The 24,979-nt window shown below is 39.7% G+C and overlaps 1 protein-coding gene across 2 annotated transcripts in view; it reads right to left on the minus strand.

The window, feature by feature from the left end:
• The window catches only part of mark4.S (MAP/microtubule affinity-regulating kinase 4 S homeolog), a 32,584-nt gene that overhangs the window by 979 nt on the left and 6,626 nt on the right, over positions 1-24,979 (minus strand). Inside the window, exons 2-17 of one of the 2 annotated variants that reach the window (XM_018233166.2) lie at positions 23,671-23,856; positions 21,788-21,841; positions 11,893-11,941; positions 11,586-11,651; positions 10,980-11,050; positions 9,295-9,351; positions 8,674-8,910; positions 6,878-6,997; positions 6,681-6,780; positions 5,899-6,008; positions 5,657-5,807; positions 5,223-5,437; positions 3,927-4,030; positions 1,966-2,202; positions 1,548-1,627; positions 103-147 (exon numbers count right to left, since the gene is read on the minus strand). In XM_018233166.2, the coding sequence (XP_018088655.1) occupies positions 103-147; positions 1,548-1,627; positions 1,966-2,202; positions 3,927-4,030; positions 5,223-5,437; positions 5,657-5,807; positions 5,899-6,008; positions 6,681-6,780; positions 6,878-6,997; positions 8,674-8,910; positions 9,295-9,351; positions 10,980-11,050; positions 11,586-11,651; positions 11,893-11,941; positions 21,788-21,841; positions 23,671-23,856 (1,882 nt within the window). The remainder of the gene's footprint in view (positions 1-102; positions 148-1,547; positions 1,628-1,965; positions 2,203-3,926; positions 4,031-5,222; positions 5,438-5,656; positions 5,808-5,898; positions 6,009-6,680; positions 6,781-6,877; positions 6,998-8,673; positions 8,911-9,294; positions 9,352-10,979; positions 11,051-11,585; positions 11,652-11,892; positions 11,942-21,787; positions 21,842-23,670; positions 23,857-24,979) is intronic. The other variant, XM_018233165.2, reaches the window with a different exon arrangement.

The raw sequence follows: 24,979 nt of genomic DNA on the forward strand, positions 1-24,979 counted from the left end.
AAAATATACCAGTGAGGAGGAGTAGGGGATCTTTGCAGAAAGACTGAAAGAAATAGCAATAAGGATGAGGTGAGATTGGAAGAAAAGTGTATGAAGCCTTACCCTGTGACCTCAGATCTCCAGACTCTCTCAGATTCGTCTGTGACCCTAAAATAAAAAGGAAAAGGTGATTTTTCTACTAATCGTTAGTGTTATTGTCTTGTTAAGGGTCAGGGCACACAGGCAGATTTGGGGAGATAAGTCACCTGGTGACAAATCTCCTCTTCTTCTTCGGGGAGACTAATCTCGAACTGCCTCCCTGCCTTCCTGCCGGCTAAAATGTAAATTGCCCGAAGTTTCCTCATGAAGCAACTTCAGTTGACTTTGAAAAATGAATCGCTCCGAGCGCCATCCCGCCTGCAATTTACATTTTAGCTGGCGGGGAGGCAGTTCGGGGAGATTAGTCGCCCCGAAGAAGAGATTTGTCGCAGGGCAACTAATCTCCTCGAATCTGCCTGTGTGCCCTGACCCTTAGAGAGAAAATAGAGACAGTGACACAAACACACACACATCCACACAAAGGAGGAAAATCCATAAATTTGGTTACAAAGCTAAAAGAGTGAACAAATAGCCAGGTTACGTATGTATTGCAAGAAGCCAACAACATGGGGCTTTTTTACTGAAAGGGCACAAAAATGTTGCTGCAAGGACAGATGTTAGCGAAAATTCTCTGCAAAGTGTTGATATTATGTAAAGGATAAAAATATTAAAATAGTATGTAACCTATTAGGGCAGACGTTGAGGCAACAAAAACAATACTTCATTGTAGAACAATACTTTTGACTGCTATTGTTGCCGTCTATGGAGTATCTACAGCTGTCCTCTGTCAAGGCAATAGAAGTAGAAAAAACGCTGTCAAGGCAGGCAATATAGGCTCTCCCAACAAATTATGGAAAGCAGGAATGATCTGCAAACACCATAAACTATGCTTTCACTGTTTGTTTCACACATAGGACAAGATAAATATTAGGTAAAGGATTACTATACCATTTTTTTATGTCCATTTGTTGAAAGGTGAATGTGTAACTTATTCTATTTTGAGTTATAGCATCTAAGAAGCTACAACTGAATCCGCTTGCAATTGCAGACTTCCATTCGCATAATTTATTTACTTACTGGCTACAGCTTTAGCCTTTCAGTTAGGTCATAATCCATTCTCAAGACTAACCAAAAGGGAATTGTCCATTAATAGCGTACAGTAATAGAAAATGCCAGGTATAGCATAGCAGTAGCATGAACAATCCCTTTGTGTTGATCATTGACTGTACCTTCAGATTCCATAAACTATGGCAACATACATAACACATATCGTATGGGGCCCTGCGATTTCTGATGGCGGCCCTGACTATGCCCCCTGCACTTCCTTGCTGATTGCCCTTTATGAAAGATGTGGCATCTGACCCTGGATGAAATAATGCAATAAAAGCAGCACAGCATTACATTTATGAGCAGCAGAATAAAAGCAGCCACAACAGCAAAATATTACGGTATTAGAGTGTTAAACTTACTGATTTTACTGTCCTGAGGGAGAGACACTCCAGACACACAGCGATGAGATGCCTGTCTCTTAGAGGGGTCAAGAGCGACCCTAACGAGGAAAGGATGAAAGAAGTAGAGAGGGATAGGAAAAGTGAGGAGAACAGATGGCAGTAGAAAGAAATCGCAAACAACAAACCAAAAGAAGGAAAAGGATACAGAGACAGTGCTAGGAAGCACAGATTTATTTATTATGCTGGATGTTCCTAAGGCTATAGCTGGACAACTCACTGATGTGAACTAAAGAAAACACAGACCATTTGTGAGATCTAAATAAAGGATTGATTTTAAAGTTATTTTATGAAAAGGGGGATTTTTGCAGGACCTTTCTTCTGCATCGGAGGAAAGCTTAAAATATTACTTTTTTTCCTCAGGGACTTTCTTGGTTACCTGCGGGTCAGTTTGGAGGTCAGTTTACTAAACAGGTTTGACGTGGCTCGGGTCCGACTCTGATTTAGTCCTTCATGAGGATGGGTTGGAGAACTAGGGGGTGGGTTTTGGCCTCTCCGATCCCTCACATGGCCCCCATGGAAAGTGCTACGGACATTGGATCCCCTGGAAAGACTGCTACGCTCTGCAATACTCTGTGTGGATGGTGAAAGTGCAGGCGGACGAGATGGGGTTGAGCTGATTGGTGAGGAAAAAAAGAAATCTGTTAATTATAAACAATGATTCATTTAAATCCTTGCTTAACTCTGTACCTGGTTTACTATAAGAAAACTTTTTGTGTATGCTTTATTGAACTGAAAAGAATTCTGCATATTTCATGTGTACAGTGGGCAAGACAGTAGAGACACCTTTTGGGAGTGTGCATGATGGAATTTCCCAACAGAAAGATGTTTAGAAATGTCTTTAAATATTTGCTCTCATTCAGATTCTCTTATAATTCCATACACTTGTTCATCTCTGTCTACTACTGGGCTGCAAGTGGTTGCTTAGGAGAAATACCCAGCGGTAGGTAACCTGACACCCAGTGGTAAAGTAATGTAGTGACTGAGAGGAAGAAATTCTACAGAAATCAATGGCACGTCTTACCATTCTGTATGTTGAAAACAACATGAACAACATCCACAGTGTCACTTTAGGGTAGGGGCACACGGCGCGATTTCGCCGCGATTCTGCGCTAAGCGAGTTGTCGCTGCGTTTTTTAAGCCGAAATAGCTTTGCTAACTTTGGCGCTGGCGTCAATGCAAATCGCGGCGAAATCGCTGCGCTAATTCACACGCGGCGATTCGTTTTCTATTGTCGTCCGAAGTTGCCTCGCTGGGCGTTTCCGGGCGACAGTAGAAAACGAATCGCCGCGTGTGAATTAGCGCAGCGATTTCGCCGCGATTTGCATTGACGCCAGCGCCAAAGTTAGCAAAGCTATTTCGGCTTAAAAAACGCAGCGACAACTCGCCCAGCGCAGAATCGCGGCGAAATCGCGCCGTGTGCCCCTAGCCTTAGGGTAAGTGCACACGCTAATATTTGGGCAGATTTAGTCGCTCAGCAACAAATCTCCTCTTCTTCGGGTGACTAATCTCCCCAAACTGCCTTCCCGCCAGCAAGAATCAAACTCACTGTTTGATTTTCTGAAGTCGCCTGCCAAGGAAACTTCAGGCAACTTCGGAAAATGAAATGCTCCGAGGAAGGCTTTTCAGGGAGATAAGTCGCCCGAAGAAGAGGCGATTAGTCGACGGGCGATAATTTCCCCGAATCTTCTTAAAAAGGATATAGAAATACTTTGAGGATGTTCCACCTCAGTTGTAATCAATATTACAGGTATGGGACCGGTTATCCAGAATGCTCAGGACCTAGGGTATTCCACATAAAGGATGTTTCCATAATTTGGATCTTCATACCTTAAGTCTACTAGAAAATCATGTAAACATTAAATAAAGTCAATAGGCTGGTTTTGCTTCCAATAAGGATTAATTATATCTTAATTTGCATCAAGTGCAAGGTACTGGTTTATTATTATAGAGAAAAAGGAAATAATTTTTTTAAATTTGGATTATTTGGATAAAATGCAGTCCATGGGAGACTGCCTTTCCATAATTCTGAGCTTTCTGGATAATGGGTTTCTGGATAATGGGTCCCTTACCTGTACTGTATTCCCTTATTCTCTGCTTCCTACCTCTATGTAATCACATAAACCAGATAGGAAGCTAGAAAGCCTTTCTAGGCTATTGCTTAGTGATACTAAAAGGAATATGATCAACCGAAACATCCCTCTGTGATGAGCATGTTGAATCACAGACATGCAAAGAAGTGATTTTTATCAGATTACACCTTAACAATCATTCCTATGAATCAGTTGGCAGTGCAAAATGATTACACAGAATAGCTTAGAATAGCACAAAATAATATACCTGTTTTCTTTGTCGTTATGGAGAAGTGAATGTCGGTCAGAGCTGTGCCGATCTGTGCAAACATACGTATTTCTACGGCCCATCACCCCGGGTGGAGTATTCATCTAGTATAGAAGATGACAATTTTATTTCTAGACTCGGTTTTGGCACTCATTAATCAAGAAAATAAGCAACTCTACAACAGATCAGCAATGCATTATAACCAAAGATAATTTTACCTTCATTAAAAAGGGGGCACATACAGGTATGCAACCTGTTATCCAGAACACTTGGGACATAGGGTTCTCCAGTTAATGGATTTTTCTGTAATTTGGATCTTCATACCTTTTAGTCTACTACAAAATCATGTAAACAATAAATAAACACAATAGGCTGTTTTTGCTTCCAATAAGGATCATTATATCTTAGTTGGGATCAAGTACAAGGTACTGTTTTATTATCACAGAAACAAAGGAAATTATTTTTAAAAATGTGGATTATTTGGATAAAATTGCATCTATGGGAAACAGCCTTTCCGTGATTTGGAGCTTTCTGGATACCAGGTTTCCGGATAACAGATCGCATACCTGTACCTTCTGACACAACATAATGTAAAATGGTCCCGAGTGCTCTTCTGAACACTACTGAAATTAAAATGATTTGTATATGTGGTTTCATGATAATAGCATTAAAACACTGCTAAATATCATGAACTGGTCTCACACTAAGATATATATACATGTTGATCGTTTTTTGCAGAGAGGTTTGTTTTGTAAGTAATTGTTAGTTGAAGTTTCTAAACCTGACTGTTTTGCCTGACTGTCCCATCTCAGCCTGTCAGTTTCTAATGCTAACGGACTCCTGCTGCACAAATATGGCAGCCCCCTCATACAGGAACATGGGGCATCAGACAGGTCATGTAAAAGCATTGTGCAAATACTTTATGGCAAAGTTATAAGTAGCTTTCAGAGGGAATATTATGATAGATGTAAAAATTTAAAGAGATCAAATTCAAGTGGCTGCGTCTTCTAAGAATAGCCTGCTGCCATTTTGGTGAATTAAAATCTAAACTCCCTATGGTGACTAGATCCCAACCACTATGTTAGGGATTATAAAATGCTTTGTTCGAGGATGGAGGAGCATATACATGAACCTTGCTTTTATAAGGAGGTAACAACTATAGAGTGAGATTCTACTCTGACTGTGAGGAATGGCATCATCAGGTCAAGTCCCTAAGCTGGCCCTTCCTCGTTCATTTTATTTTATTTTATGTTGTGCGTTACCAGAGGAATTACAGGAAATATAACACAGTCTCACAGTGGTTGGTGGAGCCTCCTTCCGTGGCTCAGGAATCTCTGACTTGTTAGGGTTGTGGGCATGGCTGACCATGGGACTTGAGGGAGGGGGAGGCCGGCTGCCCCCACCCACTGATCCACTACCCCTCCGGGGGGCAAGACGCTCTCCAACGGCACCTTCATCACTGACTCCAGGGGGGCTGCGCTTGGCCTGGGAAGGAGCTGGGGCAGGACCACCTGAAAGGATGCACAGGAACATAAATTAAAAGGAACAGTGTGTAGTAGACATTTTAGACCACAGCAAAATAAGCCTCTCAATATGCTGTTGTAAAAGATTAAAATTTTAAATATAACCCTAAACAAAGCTTAATTGGTTCATCTCATGACACCAACTAAAAAAACACAAGTATATGCTACAGGGTCATGTTTAAAGGTTCTACGAGTCCTGCCACATACAGAAGTCACTGTGTCGTCTCTGTCTTTGATAGCCTCTCTGGTTTTTGCTGTGTACTGATGATGACTTGGTGGCACCGTTGGTAACATCTGAGGCAACACGGGACCGAGAGAGTGAAAGGGTGCTGTCTGAACGAGACTCTCCTCCTTCACTCTGTGTGACAACAATAAGAAGTTAAAGTTCATCTCCCATATATGGACAGCCAGGGACAGTAAAGAAATGGACAGATTGGCTGGCATCTTACATCAGGCTTCCTTCCCAGCAGCAGGTATGTAGCCATCACTTCATTGTACTTGCTTGAGCTCAGAGCATCTTTAATCTCGTCACGCGAGTAACCCATTTCCAACATAATCTCTACAGAGATCAGGAAAATCAAGATATTAAGTTATGCTACAAGAATCTATTCTTGCTTCGTGAACCCATAATAATCATCTCTACAACCTCTGTTGCAATTTCTAGATAAGACCAGATCAACAAAAAAATGTAAGTTACTTTGACTTTCACAAATTAGTTTCCTTATATTAGGCTTTCCTTATATTAGAATGGAATCTCTAACAGCAGATGCTAAACTACAAGTTTTAAATACCTTTTTTTTTAATCTTATCACTCTTTCTCTACGTGGTTTAAGTGGTTTGGTCAAACCTACAGTTGTTGATGATGCAAACAGATGCTGGTAACTGCTAATGGGATAACATCTTAAAAGATCAATCACATCCCTCAATAAACAGCAGCTTCACAGATTACATTAGATTTAGAGCCTATACAAAATGCCTGTAACATTAAGGTTATGGGTTGCCTGAACAATAACCCTCTACATGAGCTTCAGCCTCTGCAACTAATGCCAGCAGACCACCATACCTAGAACCTGATGGTAGCCCAAGAGTCACAATGTATGATCAGAGTAATTAACAGAAGGCATGGGCTGTATATCTCATATCTCAAAATAGCTAAAAAATGAGAATGAAATAAGGTAAATGCAACTTTAATACAGGGTATGCTTTCCATTTTAATATATCTGTTTCTTACCAATGCGCTTGGCATCTGCATTGTCCTCCTCTGGTTCTTTATATGGCTTTAGATCATCACTATCGAATCCAATATTTATCCACTTGTCATTCATTATTTGCTAGAGAAAAATAAAAGGTAAGTCCAGAAGCAACAAGAGGATATATTCAGGATTATACTCAAAGACAGACAAATATATTAGATATCTAGGGGCTTACCTCCAAAGTGCACCTCTTGCTTGGATTTAGCACTAGGAATCTTCGTAGAACACTCTCACAGTCTGTGCTCATATAAAATGGAATTCTATATTTCCCACGCAGAACTCGCTCTCTCAGTTCCTTAAAAAAAAAGGGGGGGGTTTATCATTATATTTACCGTTCCATTTCTCTGGGAATTTTTCTTATTGTTTCAAAATATGATACATTTTCCACACAAGAAGTTTTGCAGTGGAGTTGTGACACAGGTAACCCTATATTTAGAAGGGTGGGGATTTTGATTTTCCATCTTCTCAAGCCTGACTAAAAACAATTTTTCTGAATTTCCAAGGTGAAAAAGCAGGGGACAAATAGGAGATTCACATAGTCCCTGTAGGACCACTTATTTCACTTTCCAATGGAGTCATCAGGGGGCTGGGATTTCAGTGTTGTATAGACTCTGGTGGGGATTGAGCATCTCTGACCCACTGGTACGGCCTATAGGGTTAATACAATGCTTATTATCTATTTTCTGCTGTGCTCAGTCCAATTTCTGCAATGGTTTTACTGGTGCGTCTTGGGTTAATGCACAATTAATTTATGCTCATTGTCCCTTTTCTGTGATGATCTTGCTGACATGTCTAGGATAAATCAAATGCTCCGAATCTATTTTCTGTAGTGCTCTTACTCACATGCTTGTTATTCAATGGCATGAATCCATTTTCTGCAGTGTATCTTACTGGTATGTCTAATTATTGCTAAGGGTAGCATCAATATGGGCTGTGGTACGGAGGGTAGGGCCCAATTCAAATTTTTTTTGCCATGCATTTGTAATTATTTTTTAGAGGAGGGGGACCCATGTTTTGCATTTGCCCGAGGCCCTAAACTTTGCAGAGATTGCCCTTTTGTTGCATAACACCTGTGACATCTCCCTTTATATAATTACAAACCTGTGCCTAAAATGTATATACCGTATGCTGAAAAATGTTTTTGCATACACAAAACTACAACATTTGTTTTGATTTCATGGAGAAGTGCAATTCCACCAAAATAAGGCATTTGTACAATTTGATCAAGGTGGAACACCACATAACTAATACCCCTATGGTGATAAGTCCCCACTGGCCCCCCTCCCTGTCTCCCCGCTGCATAGTCTTACCCCTGAATTCGGTCCACTTTAGAAATAATGACCGCACATGCAGAGTGAGCGCAGAGGAGCTCACGGGCGCCATCTTCTTCTCTTTAGTAATCTTCGAGAAGTGAGCGGCGTATTGGCCCATGCGCATTTGGAGCAATCTTCCGGTTCTGCGCATGCACCAAAAGAGACGGAAATTGAAGAAGACACGAAGATTACGAAGAGAAGATGGTGCCCATGAGCTTTGCTGCGCTCACTCTGCATGTGCGGTCGCTATTTCTAGAGGGGACAGAATTTAGGGGAAAGACTGCGCAGGGGGAGGTGGGCCAGTGGGGACCTATCACCATGGGGGGTTTAGTTCTCCTTTAAGGTCATTTAGGAATTCCAAATTATGCAAAGGCCCCTAATCTGGAAAACCCCAGGTCCCAAACATTCTGAATAACAGGTTCCATACCTATACAACACACTTAACCCCATATTGAGACCATAACACATGGGCAATATACCAAGAAAGCATTATAACCTAGTGATGGTGCTACAGTGTTTTTCTTTCCTGACCCGACTACATGCTTCCATCCCAAGGTTGAAAAGTGTTTGTCTGCACTAATAAGCCATGATGCTATACTCCTAATATATTTCACTCTGCCTTGACTACCTCTTTCCTCCTCAAGCTCATATGACCTACCTTAAGATTCTGCCCATCAAATGGCAGGGATCCACTGACCAATGTGTATAAGATAACGCCCAGACTCCAGACATCCACCTCAGGTCCATTGTACCTCTTTCCCTGAAAGAGCTCAGGAGCAGCATAAGGGGGGCTACCACAGAAAGTGTCTAATTTCCCACCTAGAGTAAACTCATTACTGAACCCAAAGTCTGCAATTTTTATATTGGACTCTGAATCAAGGAGGAGATTCTCAGCCTGTGAGCAGAACAAAAAAAAAAGTTGGAGACAATAAAAAACTGAGCGAGATTGAGCATGGGCACCAACAGAACAAAGATAGAGGGAAAATAAACAAAAAAAAAACATAGCTACAAACAGTGACATAACTAGATGTTTCTGGGCCCCACAGCAAATTAAATTTATGACCCCAAAACATTGGTACGTTGACCTATTCTACCAAGATTGAATTTGATAATACTGAAATTGCTCATTAATTAAGGCCTATGGGGCCCCCCTATGGTCCTGGGGCCCCCTGTAACTGCAGGGTTTACTTCCTCTGTAATTACACCCCTGACCACTAGTATCAGATGAAATAAACATAGATACATAGATTGTAATAAGAATTTGGATCTAGCTACAGACCTTAAGATCACGATGAACAATGTTCTTCTGATGACAGTAATGGACTGCAGAGACAATCTGAAATAGACAGACAAAAGGTAAAGAAAAGAAATGGTTAATATTATAGTATGTGTTGGAAAGCAACACTCAGCGTACCCTATAGATATTTGCAGAGTAGAGTCTTTTTATGATGGAACAAGATAGCTCACATCATAAGTGGGTCAAAATGGTATAATTACAAAAGTCTTCTAGGTTTGTTGTTTGCACAGAACTGTCTCACAGAAGTGCTCTAAATTATTTATTCCCCTATCCCTGTAAATTGCCTTTTCAAGGATGCAAAACGTTAATTTATAATCACACAAAGATAAATAGCATAGAGGCACAAACATACATTAAAAAAAATGAAAAGCACGGCCAGATTTACATAGCAGGCGCCCCTAAGCCTACTGCCATTCATTGCCCCATCCCCTCCCCTTCCTTATGCGAAAATTTTCAGCAGCGAGTCTGGAGTACTGGGGATTGGTGCACAGGAAATGTGAAAAAAACTATTTTATCTGTTGCGAATCCCTAGTGCTTCTGAAGCAATGCGGGTGTGGTTGGGCAGCATGCTGCCCCTCTAAAGTTCTGTCGCCCTAGGACTGGGCCTCTGTGGCCCTTCCACAAATCCAGGCCTGTTGAAACGGACAATGGGCGAATCTGTCCTTTTTCACAAAACCTCGGAAAAATTCACGAAACGCCTTAAAATTTGAGTAACACATTGAAGTCAATGGGCATAAAAAATTATTTTGACGCTCAAAATTTTTTACACTAGCGACAATTGTTATACATGCGACTATTTTGTCCGAATGCATTAGTCATTGGGCGTCTGAATAATTGACACGCGACAATTTTTAAGCGCGAAACAATTTTTTTTTTGTCCCAGCAAATTTTACAACACACAGGCCTAGCTATGTGTCAGAGACAATTGTCCAGATATAAGCACAATGAAGCATATCTGTAGTCCTTATTGATGGGCGAATTTATTCGTCAGGCATGGATTTACAGCAAATTTTCGAGTTTCACAGCCCGCAAATCCATGCCTGGCGAATAAATTCTTCCATCACTAAGGACTACAGATATGCTTCATTGTGCTTATATCTGGACAATTAGTTTTGACCCACAGCTAGGCCTGTGTGTGTGTGTTATTAAAGATCAGATACCAAGAGTTTGGGCACGAAGTAGTGATGTGCGGGTTGGGATTTCCCCGACCCTAACCCGCCCTACCTTGGTCTGCACCCGGCCGCATCCCACTTCCGGGTTGCTTTTATATACCCGCGCCAACCCGTCTATAAAAGATGAACCCGGAAGTCGGAGAGCCGGCAGTCGGGTGGGGAGAGCAGGAGAAGAGCTTAAAATATTTAACAAAACTGAAGAGCAGGTGTTAAAGTTTCACAATTCACAATTAAGATTCACAATGCAATAAAAGCCTAATGAAGAATATTACATTGCAACAGACAAAATTTTATTTGCAAATTTTATCACATTTCCCCCATAGACCGTGGGCCTCATATTAGGAGTTTCTGAGATTACACCCATGTTTTGGGCTTCAAATCTCAGAATTCCTAAATAAGAAAGAATAATAAAAAGTGTAAGTCACAGAATCACATATGTAACAGAGCAGTAAATGCAGTTGTGGGCATGTAAAGAGGACACTGGCAGTGACTCACCTGTCTGAATTTGGCACGAGCTTCTTTCTCTTTCATACGTCCGTGAGACACTAAATAGTCAAACACCTCACCTGGAAGAGACAAAGTGACAGTAACATGGTTAAGAGAAAGACATAGAAAGAGCTTTGAGAAAAACATTATTTTAGGGAATCTAGAAATGGAAAAATATTAATGGCTAAGCCAAGAGATGAAGACTACAAACCAAGAATAGTGAAAGAAAGAAAAAAAAATAAGAGATTGCAAAATCGTTTGAAAGAGAGATAGGAAGAGCATAAATAAATTAATAAAATAACCATATAAAAAAGAAACAGTATTAGAATGATGGAATAAAAAATGGGAAATGGAGAGGAAGGAAAGAAAGAAAGAAAGAAAGAAAGAAAGAAAGAAAGAAAGAAAGAAAGAAAGAAAGAAAGAAAGAAAGAAAGAAAGAAAGAAAAAAAAAAAAAAAAGAAAGAAAGAAAGAAAGAAAGAAAGAAAGAAAGAAAGAAAGAAAGAAAGAAAGAAAGAAAGAAAGAAAGAAAGAAAGAAAGACCTTCTAATGAGTGGGGAAGATGACTAAACCACCAATTAACCAAAAGAATAAAGAAAAAGTCAATGCAGCAGTACCTCCAGTAGCATATTCCATGATGAGATACAGCGTTTTTTCAGTTTCTATAACTTCAAACAGCTTCACTGTAAGGGGGAAAAGAATAAAAAATAAAAGCCATCAGGAGGTAGATTAGAGCATGAGCAACATATGAGTTAGTGAGCAATGTGGGGAAAAAGGAAATAAAAATGAGTACATGGATAAAGTGCAGCAGAGGGCAACAATGATTTCAGGACAATGAGAGAGCCAGCAAGAGAGTAAAAACATAAAATTCATGTGGATTAATTAGAGGGTAAGAGAGCTCAAAAATGTACAAAGCCATCTTACCAATATTGGGATGATTAAGTCCTTTCATGATTCGAACCTCACGAAATAGCTGAAGGAAAACAAAGAACAGTCAGATTGCGTCCTCTATAATGCTATAATCACATGTATTGATTCCACATCCAGCATGCAGATTTTAATTAGCAGCATATCACTTAATGCAATAGAACAGCCAAATCTTTACTCACTGTAGGAATGTGTTGAGGTCAACAAATACATATTACATGATCAGACATTGGTACCTTTATACAGTGTACCATTAAAACTGCTCCAGCATCAAAACAGCATGATTACATTTGCCTAATGCAGTACCACAAACCACAAGGGGTAAAGCCAATCTATAACACATTTTCAGCTTTTAAAAGGTCACAGACTACAAAGGCATATCCATAGAATGGTCCATACAACTGGAAAATGCTGGATAGATAAATGCAATGCTCTTGCATTTATTTAGAATGAAGTGGGTGACTTCCCACAGAAGGGTCTCAAAAAGACAATCATGTTTAAAGAACATGAGTCAGGTAATAAAAGGCAATCAATGTCAAAGCTGAAGTTGCCCTTATGGTTTATACTATTAATCCTAACCAAATAGTAGTTGCAGAGGAAAGATAGCTGCCATGCTTAAAAAAATGAAGAAGAAGAAAAAAACGAGCAACCGAACCTTTACTTTGTACAGTTTATGTTCAGATCAAATAAATGTGTGTGGCAGAAAGCCAGGAGCACCTGCTGATATTGACAGCCTGTTGTCATCAAAAGTAACTTTCTGCTTGACAAAGGGAATATAAAGATTTATACAGAAGCCTAGATACACATGAAAAGCCTAATTCAATTCAAAGTAAGGATTTTACACAAGGGAGCCCAGACTCTATCAATGTGGGGGTGCTTTTAGTGAAGTTGTGGCATTAGGGTTTAGCACTTCATGTGTTACACTGCCATGGAAAATGGAATTTCACAGGTGAAAAACAGGGTGGTATTGTAATGAACAACACTGATTCCTCAAGACATTGTTTTAAAAATATGAATAATCAGAGCTGTGCGTCTTCCTGGGGACAGGGGTCTGGGTCTGGGAGTCTTCTTCCCAAAAATCACTGCTCATCTGCCCCGATCAAGTGGAAAGTAGGGCGTTGTTGGTGTGCACAACTGGCCCCTACTGGTTTTTTTGTGGTAGCCCCTGCAAAAGTTACACCACTGCCACATTTTTTGGAAAAAAATACCGGACTTCCTATGTTTTTATGGAATCAAGTATCAATTTACCAGCCAGGCAGGTATGCCAGGTGGCAACCCTAGATATACAGTGCCTAGAAGAAATAATTCTAAAAGAAGTAACGTTCAGTTGCTTTAGACTTATATAAGTAATAGATACTGTAAACCAGAGCTGTAATCCTCAGGTAGATCATGATACATCTTTTGGGCACCTCTGCTTTAACAGAACAACAACCACTAGTACTATTCTTTGTAGAAGCAATATGGTGGCCCCCAGAAAAGGGTTTCTTAGCAGACAGTTGTCTTTTTCTCTCATTGAACTTGAATGGGAAAACAAGTGTACGAGGAGCCTGTCTAAATTTTCCAACACTTTTGGGGAAGCCTAGATGACCACTTTTCCCTGTATTTTAGACAGCGTTTCTAAGTGGTTTGTCTTCTCTTCTGTGGCACTAGGAAACGCATGGTATCTATGGTATAGATAATTACAGTTATGTTTATTGATTTATGTTTGCAGAAATCATTGCAGAGCCTTAATGCTCACAACATGTTAAGCAGGTAAGGTTCAGATGAAAATGTATTGCAACCACTCCTTTAAATGGCAGCTCAAGTGCAGGTAAAGCTAAAACTAGTAGTAAGATAAAAATGAGAATTATATACAGATAATCTCTTACCGCCCAGTGTACTACAAAGAACAACTACAGTTTCATGGACTTTCAGTATTCCAAAAAATTAAGAGTACAGTGCTTCCTCCCTTTCCGTACTTGAAAATATATGGTATAGAATTAAATCCCATTTAATACACAATGGGGCATAGAACAATAGTGATAATAGAACAAATAAAGTGAGTGCAATTATTATGGCAAAAGGTCAAGGATCTACATGAAACGGTGTGCTTAATAAATCACAGTGCTTGACTTTTTACCAATCACACTGCTACAAATCATACAGGATGTCACTCCACTACAACCATGCAATAGCCTATGCCATATTCACTTTATTAAATGTGGTTTACAATGACTTGGAACAAGCACATCATTCTGGCAATAATGCTTAAATTGACTGCTAACCCCATTTACATTTAAAGGGTGTCTAAACCAAAAAACTAAATTCCATTATTAGACTGCTAACATCAAGCTTTTGGTTTAACTGAATCCAGGAAGTGTATTTATTATGCATGCAACGAATCCAGGATTTGGTTCGGGATTCGGCCAGGATTCTGCCTTTTTCAGCTGGATTCGAATTCGGCCAAATCATTCTGCTCAGCCGAAACGAATACTAATTTGCATATGCAAATTAGGGATGGGTAGGCAAATTGTGTGACTTTTTGTCACAAAACAAGGAAGTAAAAAATGTTTTCCCCTTCCCACTCTTAATTTGCATATGCAAATTTGGATTCAGTTCAGGATTCAGCCAAATCGTTTAACAAAGGATTTGGGGGTTCGGCCGAATCCAAAATAGTGGATTCGGTGCATCCCTAGTTTTTATAGACTAGGGTTGCCACCTTTGCCAGTGGTTAAATCTGTTCAAAGGTGGCGGGACCGTGGCATTAGTGGAGGAACTACTGGGGGTGCAACTGCATCATGACCTATACCTGCTTGGGACCTGCTGGCAGTTCGTTTTGCACCCAGGGGGTTTCCTTCTCCTTTAATCTGAAAGCCTGTCTAGCGAGTATAAAAATGGTCTAAAACTGCTAATAACTCAGAAACCATGAAAAATCTAACAACAGAAACTCTTGAAGAGCCCGTGGCTGGAAATGATAACTGTTGATACCATTCACTATATCAGTACAACTATGCCTCTTTCTCTCAGTAGCTGTGCTGCATTTCCCAACATTATCTCCCAACCATGCTTGTTTATACCTGCTCTACAGCATTCTTGAAACTGGAAGGAGCTGAATGTACATGACCAAAAAAAAAAGGAATTAAAAGTTTGCATAGCAACAAGGAAATATAGTTTTAAAAATAGCTCAGCAACATACTGATCCTCTCATCAGTATAGCTAAAATAAATGCCATCTGCATGATTGCAAAATTAACATTACTAGTCATGACACATACGTAAGCACGTAATCTGCGGCTTGCTGGAGAGAATCCCGGGCACCTGACACACACTGTGTTCCACTTACACCCATATGAAGTGTATCCTTAGTTTAGCACATAAATATACTAATAAAAGATTATGACACAACCGTCATATTACATCTTTAGCTGTTTAGATTTGCTCTGGCCTCCCCTATATATTGCCTCTGCACATGATGATCCATAACAGTGTTAATATGCATACTGAATGTTTTTTCTTTTTAAGGTTTAAGTGGAGTTTCTTTCTTGGTGTACAGTCCCAGTCGCAGTGTCGGACTGGCCCACAGGGATACCAGGAAAACTCCCGGTGGGCCCAGGTGTCAGTGGGCCTCTTGCTTCTAATCATTTGGCCTATTTTATGGTTAATATCAATTTCTATGAGAACAAAGAACCTAAATAGATGAATTAATAGATTATAGTATGTAAAGAAAAGAGACTAGGAAAATAGAGGTTGAGTAAGGAGAGGAAGAATAATAGAACTGAGAGTGGGTCCCTGGTCTAAGGTTTTTGGGTAGGCCCCAGTCCAACTCTGTGTGGGCCCCTGAATTAGCAGTCCCAGTGGGCCCAGTGGGCCCAGGACCCCCAGTCCGACACTGCCCAGTCGCCACTACCACGTTCTTGGTCACAAATTAAAATCTGTTTTCATGCCATGTATAGTCATCCACATAGATTCAATACCAGTCCAGAGACTACTACACAGCTCCCATTCCTATGTCTCCCCACACGATTTATATCAATAGAAAATCTCCCACACAAGTCAAGACCTGTACCATTCGCTAGTCACCTGCACAGTACACTACGTGAATTAAGTCTGCCTACAACTTCAATGAATAGCCTACTGCTGGGTTTCCATTAACCCTGTAAGAGAAAACCAACCTAATGGCAACTTTACACACAAACAACACTTTTATCTGAGAGACTTAAGCTTGCATTTTAAACTGTCGATTGCTATAAATTAATCACATCGTCATCTAAGGAGCAGTTTTAAAATTAAAATTGCAGATGAATAATAGAGAACCTGAAAGGAAAACCAGCAATCAAAAAACGTAATAACAATACTATTGAAGCCTCACAGTCAATCTGTTTTTTGGTTGTCAGGGTCAGCGACCTGGTCATGTGATTTCAGAAAGAGCCAGCGCTTCAGGGTGGAACTGCTTTCTGACAGGCTATTGTTTCTCCTACTCAATGTAACTGAATGTGTCTCAGTGGGACATGGATTTTTACTATTGAGTGCTATTCTTATATTTACCAGGCAGCTGTTATCTTGTGTTTAGGAGCTGTTATCTGGTAACATTCCCATTGTCCTGCTGATGGGCTGTTTGGGGGGGGGGGGTTTCACTCCAACTTGCAATACAGCAATAAAGAGTGACTGAAGCTTATTAGAGCACAAGTCACTTGACTGAAGGCACCTGGGAAACTGACTATATGTCTAGCCCCATGTCAGATTTCAAAATTAAATATAGAAAAATATATTTGCTCTTTTGAAAAAAAATGCTGAACTGATGCATTTTGAAAAAAAATAGCTTTTCACATGACAGTATCTCTTTAAATCTCACTGTAACTGACTGCCAATTACTACTGATTGAAAAACTATTATAGAAAGCATTAGAGGGGCAGCATACCCGCTTTTGTCAGAATGAGTTTAGTGGATACATTTTGTGATAAACATACTTTCTGCATATTGTTTTAACTATGATGCAGGGCCGGAACTAGTAGTAGGCACATGCCTAGGGCCCAAAGCTGGAGGGGGTCGCCAGGCAGGTACCTTATCTGCCTACCCCTAGTTCCGGGCCCCTCTCTCCTCTGCGATTCACGCTTCCGTATGCACGTAGATGTGAGGGAGCACATGCTCGCACCCAGTTGTCGCCGCCATAGCCTAGGGTGCCTGGCCGGTCTGACCCCGCTTTGCTATGAGGTATGTTTATAGTTTATTTAAATATCTTTAGTTATTTCTTGCAATAAATAGGGACATATCTACAATGGAAGTCAAATTCTACTTTCTGTTCGTATGAACACAATATAAAAAAAACATATCTATATAGCTCTCTGTTTAAACAAATTACACCTTCACCCCAGCTGCTGCCTTTGTTAGTGTTTCAGACAAGGAGCAGATGATTATAAATCGGGCATCTCTGTGGTCTGTGGATATATTTTGATTGTGCTGTAGAATCTGACTTTATTTTCACTTTCAGAATGTTTAGCTCGTGACATTTAAAAAAAAAAAAACGTTTGTTGGGCGCAAGCCTTGCTTGCAGAATAATGTTGAAAACGGGTTATACTGCCCCTTTAACATGTAACTAATATACAACAATATTACTGGAAAATGTATGAACATGGCACAAAGTTACAGACTTAAGGTCCCCATACACAGGCCAATATAAGCTGCCAACAGATTAAGCCGGTAGCATATTGGGCAGTGTATGGGGCCCTCTAATGGGCTTCACCGATGGATATCTGGCCAAAAGTCAGCCAGATGTCCATCAGGCAGGTTTAAAAATCCCTCAATCCAACCGCCCATATTCTCCTCCTGATCCAGTCGCCGGGCACCTCAAGGTGGGCATATTAAGGAGAGATCCGCACTCGCCAAATGAGCAGATCTTTGTATGTATGTCCATCTTGGATCATCCAACATATTTGAAAAATAGTGTTCTTTGAGCCTCACATTATTCTTAATGATGACAGATGGTATCAAATAAGTATCCTTTGAAAGGTACATCTCCAGGGAACATCTAAAGGTCAGCGGGGCAGATGGAGTCCTAATCAGACATGGAAGGGGGGATTTGGTGAGAAGCATATCATAAGGGTTGTCAATCTATGTATTTGGAGAAGAGGGAAGACTAACTTACTAACGGGAACAGGTTCTTATGTAGATATGAAATAAGGAAACAAAAAGTTTAGCACTCCTACCCTTAAAATAATAAAGAGAGAGAGACTGAATGCAAGAGAATATGAGGATTTATTTAAAGTCATAACAAGCAGTTCACGGGAGTCTGGGATAAGGGAGGCTTCCAAACCAAAATTTGATAAAGAGGCCCATAAAACACAGAAACCCCTAATGTATCCATCACAGTTACCTGTTTCTTCAAAAAGTATGAATAAATGCCATTTTCTATGCTGAAATCCAGCTGTTTAACAGTTCTTCTCTTTCTGCATCATTTGAAATCCTGGCAGGGAAGGAGGGACTAAACACTAATGTTACAAATTGTAACAACTTCACCACAGCTTACAGACAGCATGCAGGAACTACATAACCCACAATGCATTGCACTGTGATGTTCCGTTCCTTATTGAAATCACAAGTGCAGGGAATTGTGGGGTTTGGAGGATGCAGGCTAAAGACAGATGGCTGTTGATACAAAGTAACAGTAGTCAGCCAACTCAGCAAATAATCAGAGAGATCAGCAGGTTTAGGGAACTGTCAGAAACCATCAAGTTTTTTTTTTTAAACCAATAGTATGGGGCATATTTATCATGCTGTGTAAAACATGGGTGATGAATATAAACAGTGATGTTGTCCATCAGATCTTTGCTATTGTTTTCCAACTTGTAGGTTGAAATAGAATTGCTGATTTGTTGCTAGGGGTGATAGGCCCCATGTGTATGGTGGTCTTAGGGTTGTCAACTTTGCAGATGGCTAAACCCAAACAAAGGGGGCGAGGAAGATAGCATGGGGGGCAATGCTTTTGAGTAGGCATGATGACATCAGATGATGGTGGTGTTATTATGCTGGGCAGTGTCGGACTGGGACACCAGGGGCCCACCAAAAACCTTGAGACCAGGGGCCCACTCAAAGTATTATTTTCTTCCTTTCCTTGCTCAACCTCTATTTTCCTAGACTCTTTTCTTTACATACTATAACCTATTATTTCATCTATTTAGCCTCTTTATTCTCATAAAAATAGGGAATAGCCATGAAATAGGCCAAATGTTTAGAAGCAGGAGGGCCCACTGACACCTTGGCCCACCGGGAGTTTTCCTGGTATCCCGGTGGGCCAGTCCGACACTGACGCTGGGGCAGGGATATTGCATCACTTACAGCGGTGCTGCTCCAATGAGGCGTGTCGAGAAACTCACTTAAAGGAATTGTTCAGTATAAAAATAAAAACTGGGTAAATAGATAGGATGTGCAAAATAAAAAATGTTTCTAATATAGTTAGTTAGCCAAAAATGTAATGTATAAAGGCTGGAGTAATTTGATGTATAACATGTCAGTCAGAACACTATTTCCTGCTTTTCAGCTCTCTTGGTTTACACTGACTGGTTACCCTGGTTACCAGGCAGTAACCAATCAGAGACTTGAGGAGGGGCCACATGGGTCATATCTGTTGCTTTTGAGTCTGAGCTAAATGCTGAGGATCAATTGCAAACTCACTGAATAGAAATGTACCATGTGGCCCCCCTTCAAGTCGCTGACTAACTCAGAGTTATAGAGCTGAAAAGCAGGAAGTTGGATTCTGGCTGTTTTATTAGACATCTGTTCACTCCAGCCTTTATATATTACATTTCTGGCTAACTTACTATATTAGAAACATTTTTTATTTTGCACAGCCTATTTATTTACCCAGTTTTTATTTTGACACTGAACTGTTCCTTTAAGGCCAGGATTGCCCCTGATCACTTAGACACAACTTGTTGGATTTCTGTCCAGTTTTCTCAATGTTTTAATACACACAGGCGGCAATGCTATCTCTATCTATATTCTGCCCAATGAGTAAACCCAATCCTTTAATTACAGGTAACTTCATACATTTATTTGTGCAAATTCACCAAAAACAGTTAAATCAGCATAATACAATTTAAACAATAAAAGTGTTCATACATATCAAACCACATGGCAGTGTCTCCCCCCTGTCTGCATAACTCATATCAGCCACTCCCTCCTGACACATTATTGCGCATGTTTCTAATTTTGAGCATGTAAGCATTTTTTGGATCCTTGCTCACGAGCAGATAGCATAAATGCATATTATTAAGAAAGATCTATTAAACTAAAATCAGTTATCCATAAAGCTCTAAAATATAGCAATGCTACTTTAGAAAATCAATTTCTTATTTTTGTTTCTACAATAAGAATTTAAATTCACTTGATAATAATGAAGCCATGTTCAAGTGAGTATTTAAGGGGCCCATTTATTTAGTTCGAGCGAAGGAATAGAAAAAAAAAACTTCGAAACTTCGAATTTCGAATGTTTTTTTGGCTACTTCGACCATCGAATGGGCTACTTCGACCTTCGACTTCGACTTAGAATCGAACGATTCGAACTAAAAATCGTTCGACTATTCGACCATTTGATAGTCAAAGTACTGTCTCTTTAAGAAAAACTTCGACCCCCTAGTTCGCCACCTAAAAGCTACCGAAGTCAATGTTAGCCTATGGGGAAGGTCCCTATAGGCTTAGCAATCTTTTTTTTCAAACAAAAAACATTCGATCGATGGATTAAAATCCTTCGAATCGAATCAAAGGATTTAATCGTTCGATCCAACGATTTTTCGTATACGAAACGAATAGTGCTAAATCCTTCGACTTCGATATTCGAAGTCGAAGGATTTAACTTCGACAGTCGAATATCAGTTCTAAAACCTATTGCCCTACAACACAGAGTCATTTTCTCCCAACTGTTTAACAATAAAGCTCAAGGTCATGTTCTAAATTCAAATCAAGAGCATCCTCTAGAGAAAAACATTTTCAACTTCTGGTCCTTCGACCAGTGTCTGTTAAAATTAATGTAACCAAGTGTCATTTTGGCAAACAGGGGACGTGCAGTCATAAAATTACTGAGACTGACTTTTTGAAAATCCTCAGTAAACATATTACACAGATATGGGTGTTTAATACATATAGGTGATCTCTGTTGACATTCATTATGGCCTCATAGTGAATCATAGATATCTAAATATACCCCAAACACTGTTTTGAAATACATTACAAACCATGCACTAAATATCTGTTGATTACATTACCTCAGCCCCCAGCTACAAACAATCCAATATTTTCACAGACTATGGATTTTTCTTTATTTAAATGAAACCCGATGCTGGGCATAACATAGCACGTAGTGTGCAAGCATGACTTGTCAAAACTCTATAATAAGCGAACCAAATATTTAACAGCCTTTTGGTTCTGTCCAAGCAGGTAATCCCCACTGTGAGTTGGTACATTTTGAGTTTTATCACATAAATGAGAATAATCCACAACGTTTACCATGTTATTAAGTCAGCATATCCAGCATATAGTCACTCAGCTCCATAATGCCACATACTAGGTCCCCAATTCACATATCATATATTTCTCTGTGCCTTCTCCAACAAAATCCATGCAATAAAACAATGCTATAGAATGATTATGCCTGCATGTAAAAAATAAACTGTGGGGCATTTGGAGGGATACATGTTACATATTACTGTGTTGTTTAGTATCAAGGAATACTGCAAAGTCAGCAAACCAATGTTTACATTTGTTTCAGAACAAAAGAAATAACGTTGACAAAAAGTTGTAATGGATAAAATGCATTGTCTGAATACAGTATGAAGACAGCCAACCTTCAGATGATTTTTCCCAATTAATTGTAGCATAAAGCTTATATCTATATTTACTGCATGTCAGATATTTTTTCTCACCTTTTGCAGACTACTGGAATTCAGCTGTGTCTTGTCAATGATCTTTATAGCAACCTGAAAATGCAAGAAATATAATATTATACAACATCTGTGGTGTTTATACAAATGGCCTGTATATGTCACTGTGCTCAGACTTATACCCAAAACATAACAGATTGCTGACAAGGATGGCACTTCTACCTCTGCAGCAGCCTGCAGCTTTTCTTCCAAACCCTGGTGAGCCTGCCATACCTTTTACTGCTTGGATCCGTATGTTTGAAAACTACATTATTGCTGCTGACCAAGGGGAGATTTCTGCTGCTAGAAAGCGTGATTTACTTATTCACTGCCTGGGAGCAGAGGGACAGCATATATTCTATACATTACCTGATGATACTTATGAAACTGCTCTTACTGCTATAAAGAACTTTTTTGTGCCAAGAGTAAATGTGTTTGCTGAAAGATATAAATTCCGCCAACGTGGACAATGTAATGGCAAATCCACAGAACAATTTGTAGCAGCTTTGAGAGAGCTGGTTGTTACCTGTGAGTTTGGGAATCTAACAGATGAAATGCTAAGAGAGGCAGAGGCTAAAACTCTCAGTCAGGAAACTGCTGGGAATGTACAGATTGTGAATTCAGCACGGTGGCACAGTCACAGGCAAAATACAGATTCATCTACACTGCAAAACCGTACAGCAAATTCAAATAGAAAATACTGCTTTCGCTGTGGTTCAACACAACACACTGCAAATCATGTTACATGTCCTGCAAAAGCTAAACGGTGCCGTAAATGCACAAAGGTAGGACATTTTGCTAAGATCTGGTGTAATTCTGCTAAAGATGTTCATGAAGTCACTACTACAAATGTCACAGTATTAAGTGTGGATAAAGCTGGTACATTTATTCCAGACAAGTTTTTATGCACTGTCAGTGTCAGTACTGCTTCTACTGACAAGGGACACTCCATTAACCTGATGCTTGATACAGGTTCAGCTGTTTCTATACTACCAAAGGATATTTTCGTGAAAACATTTGCAAAAGATCTGCTTGTTGCACCTGCCCTGAAACTATTCAGTTACTTAAAGGATCCAATCCCTGTGCTTGGTTGCTTGCCAGTGACTGTACAATCAAATACTGCAAAATGTGACTTTTACATTGTGAATAAGGGTACTGCTATACTTGGAAGGGATCTCTTTGCTGCATTAAACCTACAATTAGTTGATCCAGCATGGGAAAAACTTGCTATTGATATTGTCGGTCCTTTTAAAGAGGCTCCTATAGATTGTAGATTTGCTATAACCTTGATAGACTAATACAGTAAATGGCCTGAAATTGCATTTGTTTCTCATATAACATCAGCTACAGTAATACATTTCTGTCTACCGTCTTCAGCAGAGAAGGTAATCCAAAGAAGTTAATAGCAGACAGCGGACCACAGTTTGTCTCATATGAGTTTGAATTCTTCCTGAGAGAGAGGAATATTATGGATAGGATATCTTCAGTGTATTAGCCATAAGCAAATGGAGAAATGAGCGATTCAACAGAAGTCTGAAAGAAGCACTACAGACAGCAAATCTTACTGGGAAATCTTGGAAAGTATTTACAACAGAGTTCCTACACAACTACTACAGAGCAACATGCCATGCAACAACCCAATCATCTGCTGCTGAATTATTACATGGCAGACAGATGCGCGCTAAGTTACACGTTGCAGTCAAACTTCCACAAAATACTGTGCCTACAAAATCATCTACTGCTGACATTGTGAAACGTCAACAAGACAAATGTAAGGCTTCTACTGACAGAACACGTGGTGCAAGAGAAGTGCCTGGATCTTTAGTCAGAATTAAGAAACCAGGAATACTGAAACAACTAGTCTCTATCTAATTACACTTCCTCACCTCTCTCCCAGTAAGGACATGTCTTGCCAGCTTAACTTTGGCAAAGTTCCCTTTTCCAATGGTTCTTAGGAGTCTGTAATTCCCAACATGTGGCTCCTCTTGAGCAGAACTTCTGGACCGGGCTCCTGGAGGTCGATGTGGCCAGGATAAAGGTGCAGAGGCCTTTTCTGAGCGGGTGGAACCAGACTAAAGGTGACAGAAAAGATGAGGGAAAAAATGTCAAAAGCATTAAAAAGAAGTGGAATACAGCAATTTATAGATCTTTTGTTCCCCTTAAGACATTTCACATTCTTAAAAACCCATCTCCATTGGTGAGCTAGAAATATTTCTTAAAGGGGATCTATCGTGAAAATGAAAAGTTAATATAAGCTTCAGCTTTCTGAAATAAGACACTTTTATAAATGTAATCAATTAAAAATTCTGTTTATGAAATAATCAAGTTACTCTTCACTCTCCCCCTCTGAGCAACCTGTCTCTCTTTATTCGGTCTCCATGCAGTAGGTGGAGTCAGTTTTAGATTGACAGTTAGATCTAATACACCCTTAGGGGGAGGTTGAACCCTTAACCCAGTTGTTCACTCTTTAAAAATAACCGGCTCTGATGGAAATCCTGTTTCTCTGCGTGCAGAGTCTGTTATTATGTTACCTTTTATTTATGCTGGAGTTGTTTGAGTTATTCTGCTAAGAAAGGGACCCCCCTTACAGACATATTAGACCTACCTTTCAATCAAAGTCTAAAGCAGACCACAGCATGACGAGAGCATGAAGAGTGACAGGTTGTGCAGAGTGAGATACTGAAGAGCAACTTGATTATTTCTTAAACTGTACAGAAATTTTAATTGATTGTATTTATTAAGTGTCATATTTCAGTGACATGAAGCCTATATTACATTTTCAATTTGGCAACAGATCCTCTTTAAGAAGAATAGATATAGATATGTTTCTGAATAACTCTAAGAATAAGAGCTATTTTTATTATCTCCTTGAATTGAAGAAAAACAAAAAACCTGGTATTTAAATCAAACCTTGCTACGTGCATAAACAAACACAATTACAAACAGGACGATGGTATCTGTTTTATAAGACTTCTCTTGTGATCAATAGACCATTCCCTTTTTTAAATGGGCCCACTGGGAAATAATCTTGTATTCAAATATTGATAACAAGCCAGGTTGAAAGTCTCAAAATATTGGTCTTCTTTGCTTGTGATGGCATTTTCTTAAAACACACTGCTAACAGGACAGCTTATGACTGGGCTTTGTCCTTCATTTTCCCTAAATACAGAGTAATACGCAAGGACATATCCCATC

The sequence above is a fragment of the Xenopus laevis genome, chromosome 8S (genome assembly GCF_017654675.1).
Source record: "Xenopus laevis strain J_2021 chromosome 8S, Xenopus_laevis_v10.1, whole genome shotgun sequence".
Lineage (NCBI taxonomy): Eukaryota > Metazoa > Chordata > Amphibia > Anura > Pipidae > Xenopus > Xenopus laevis.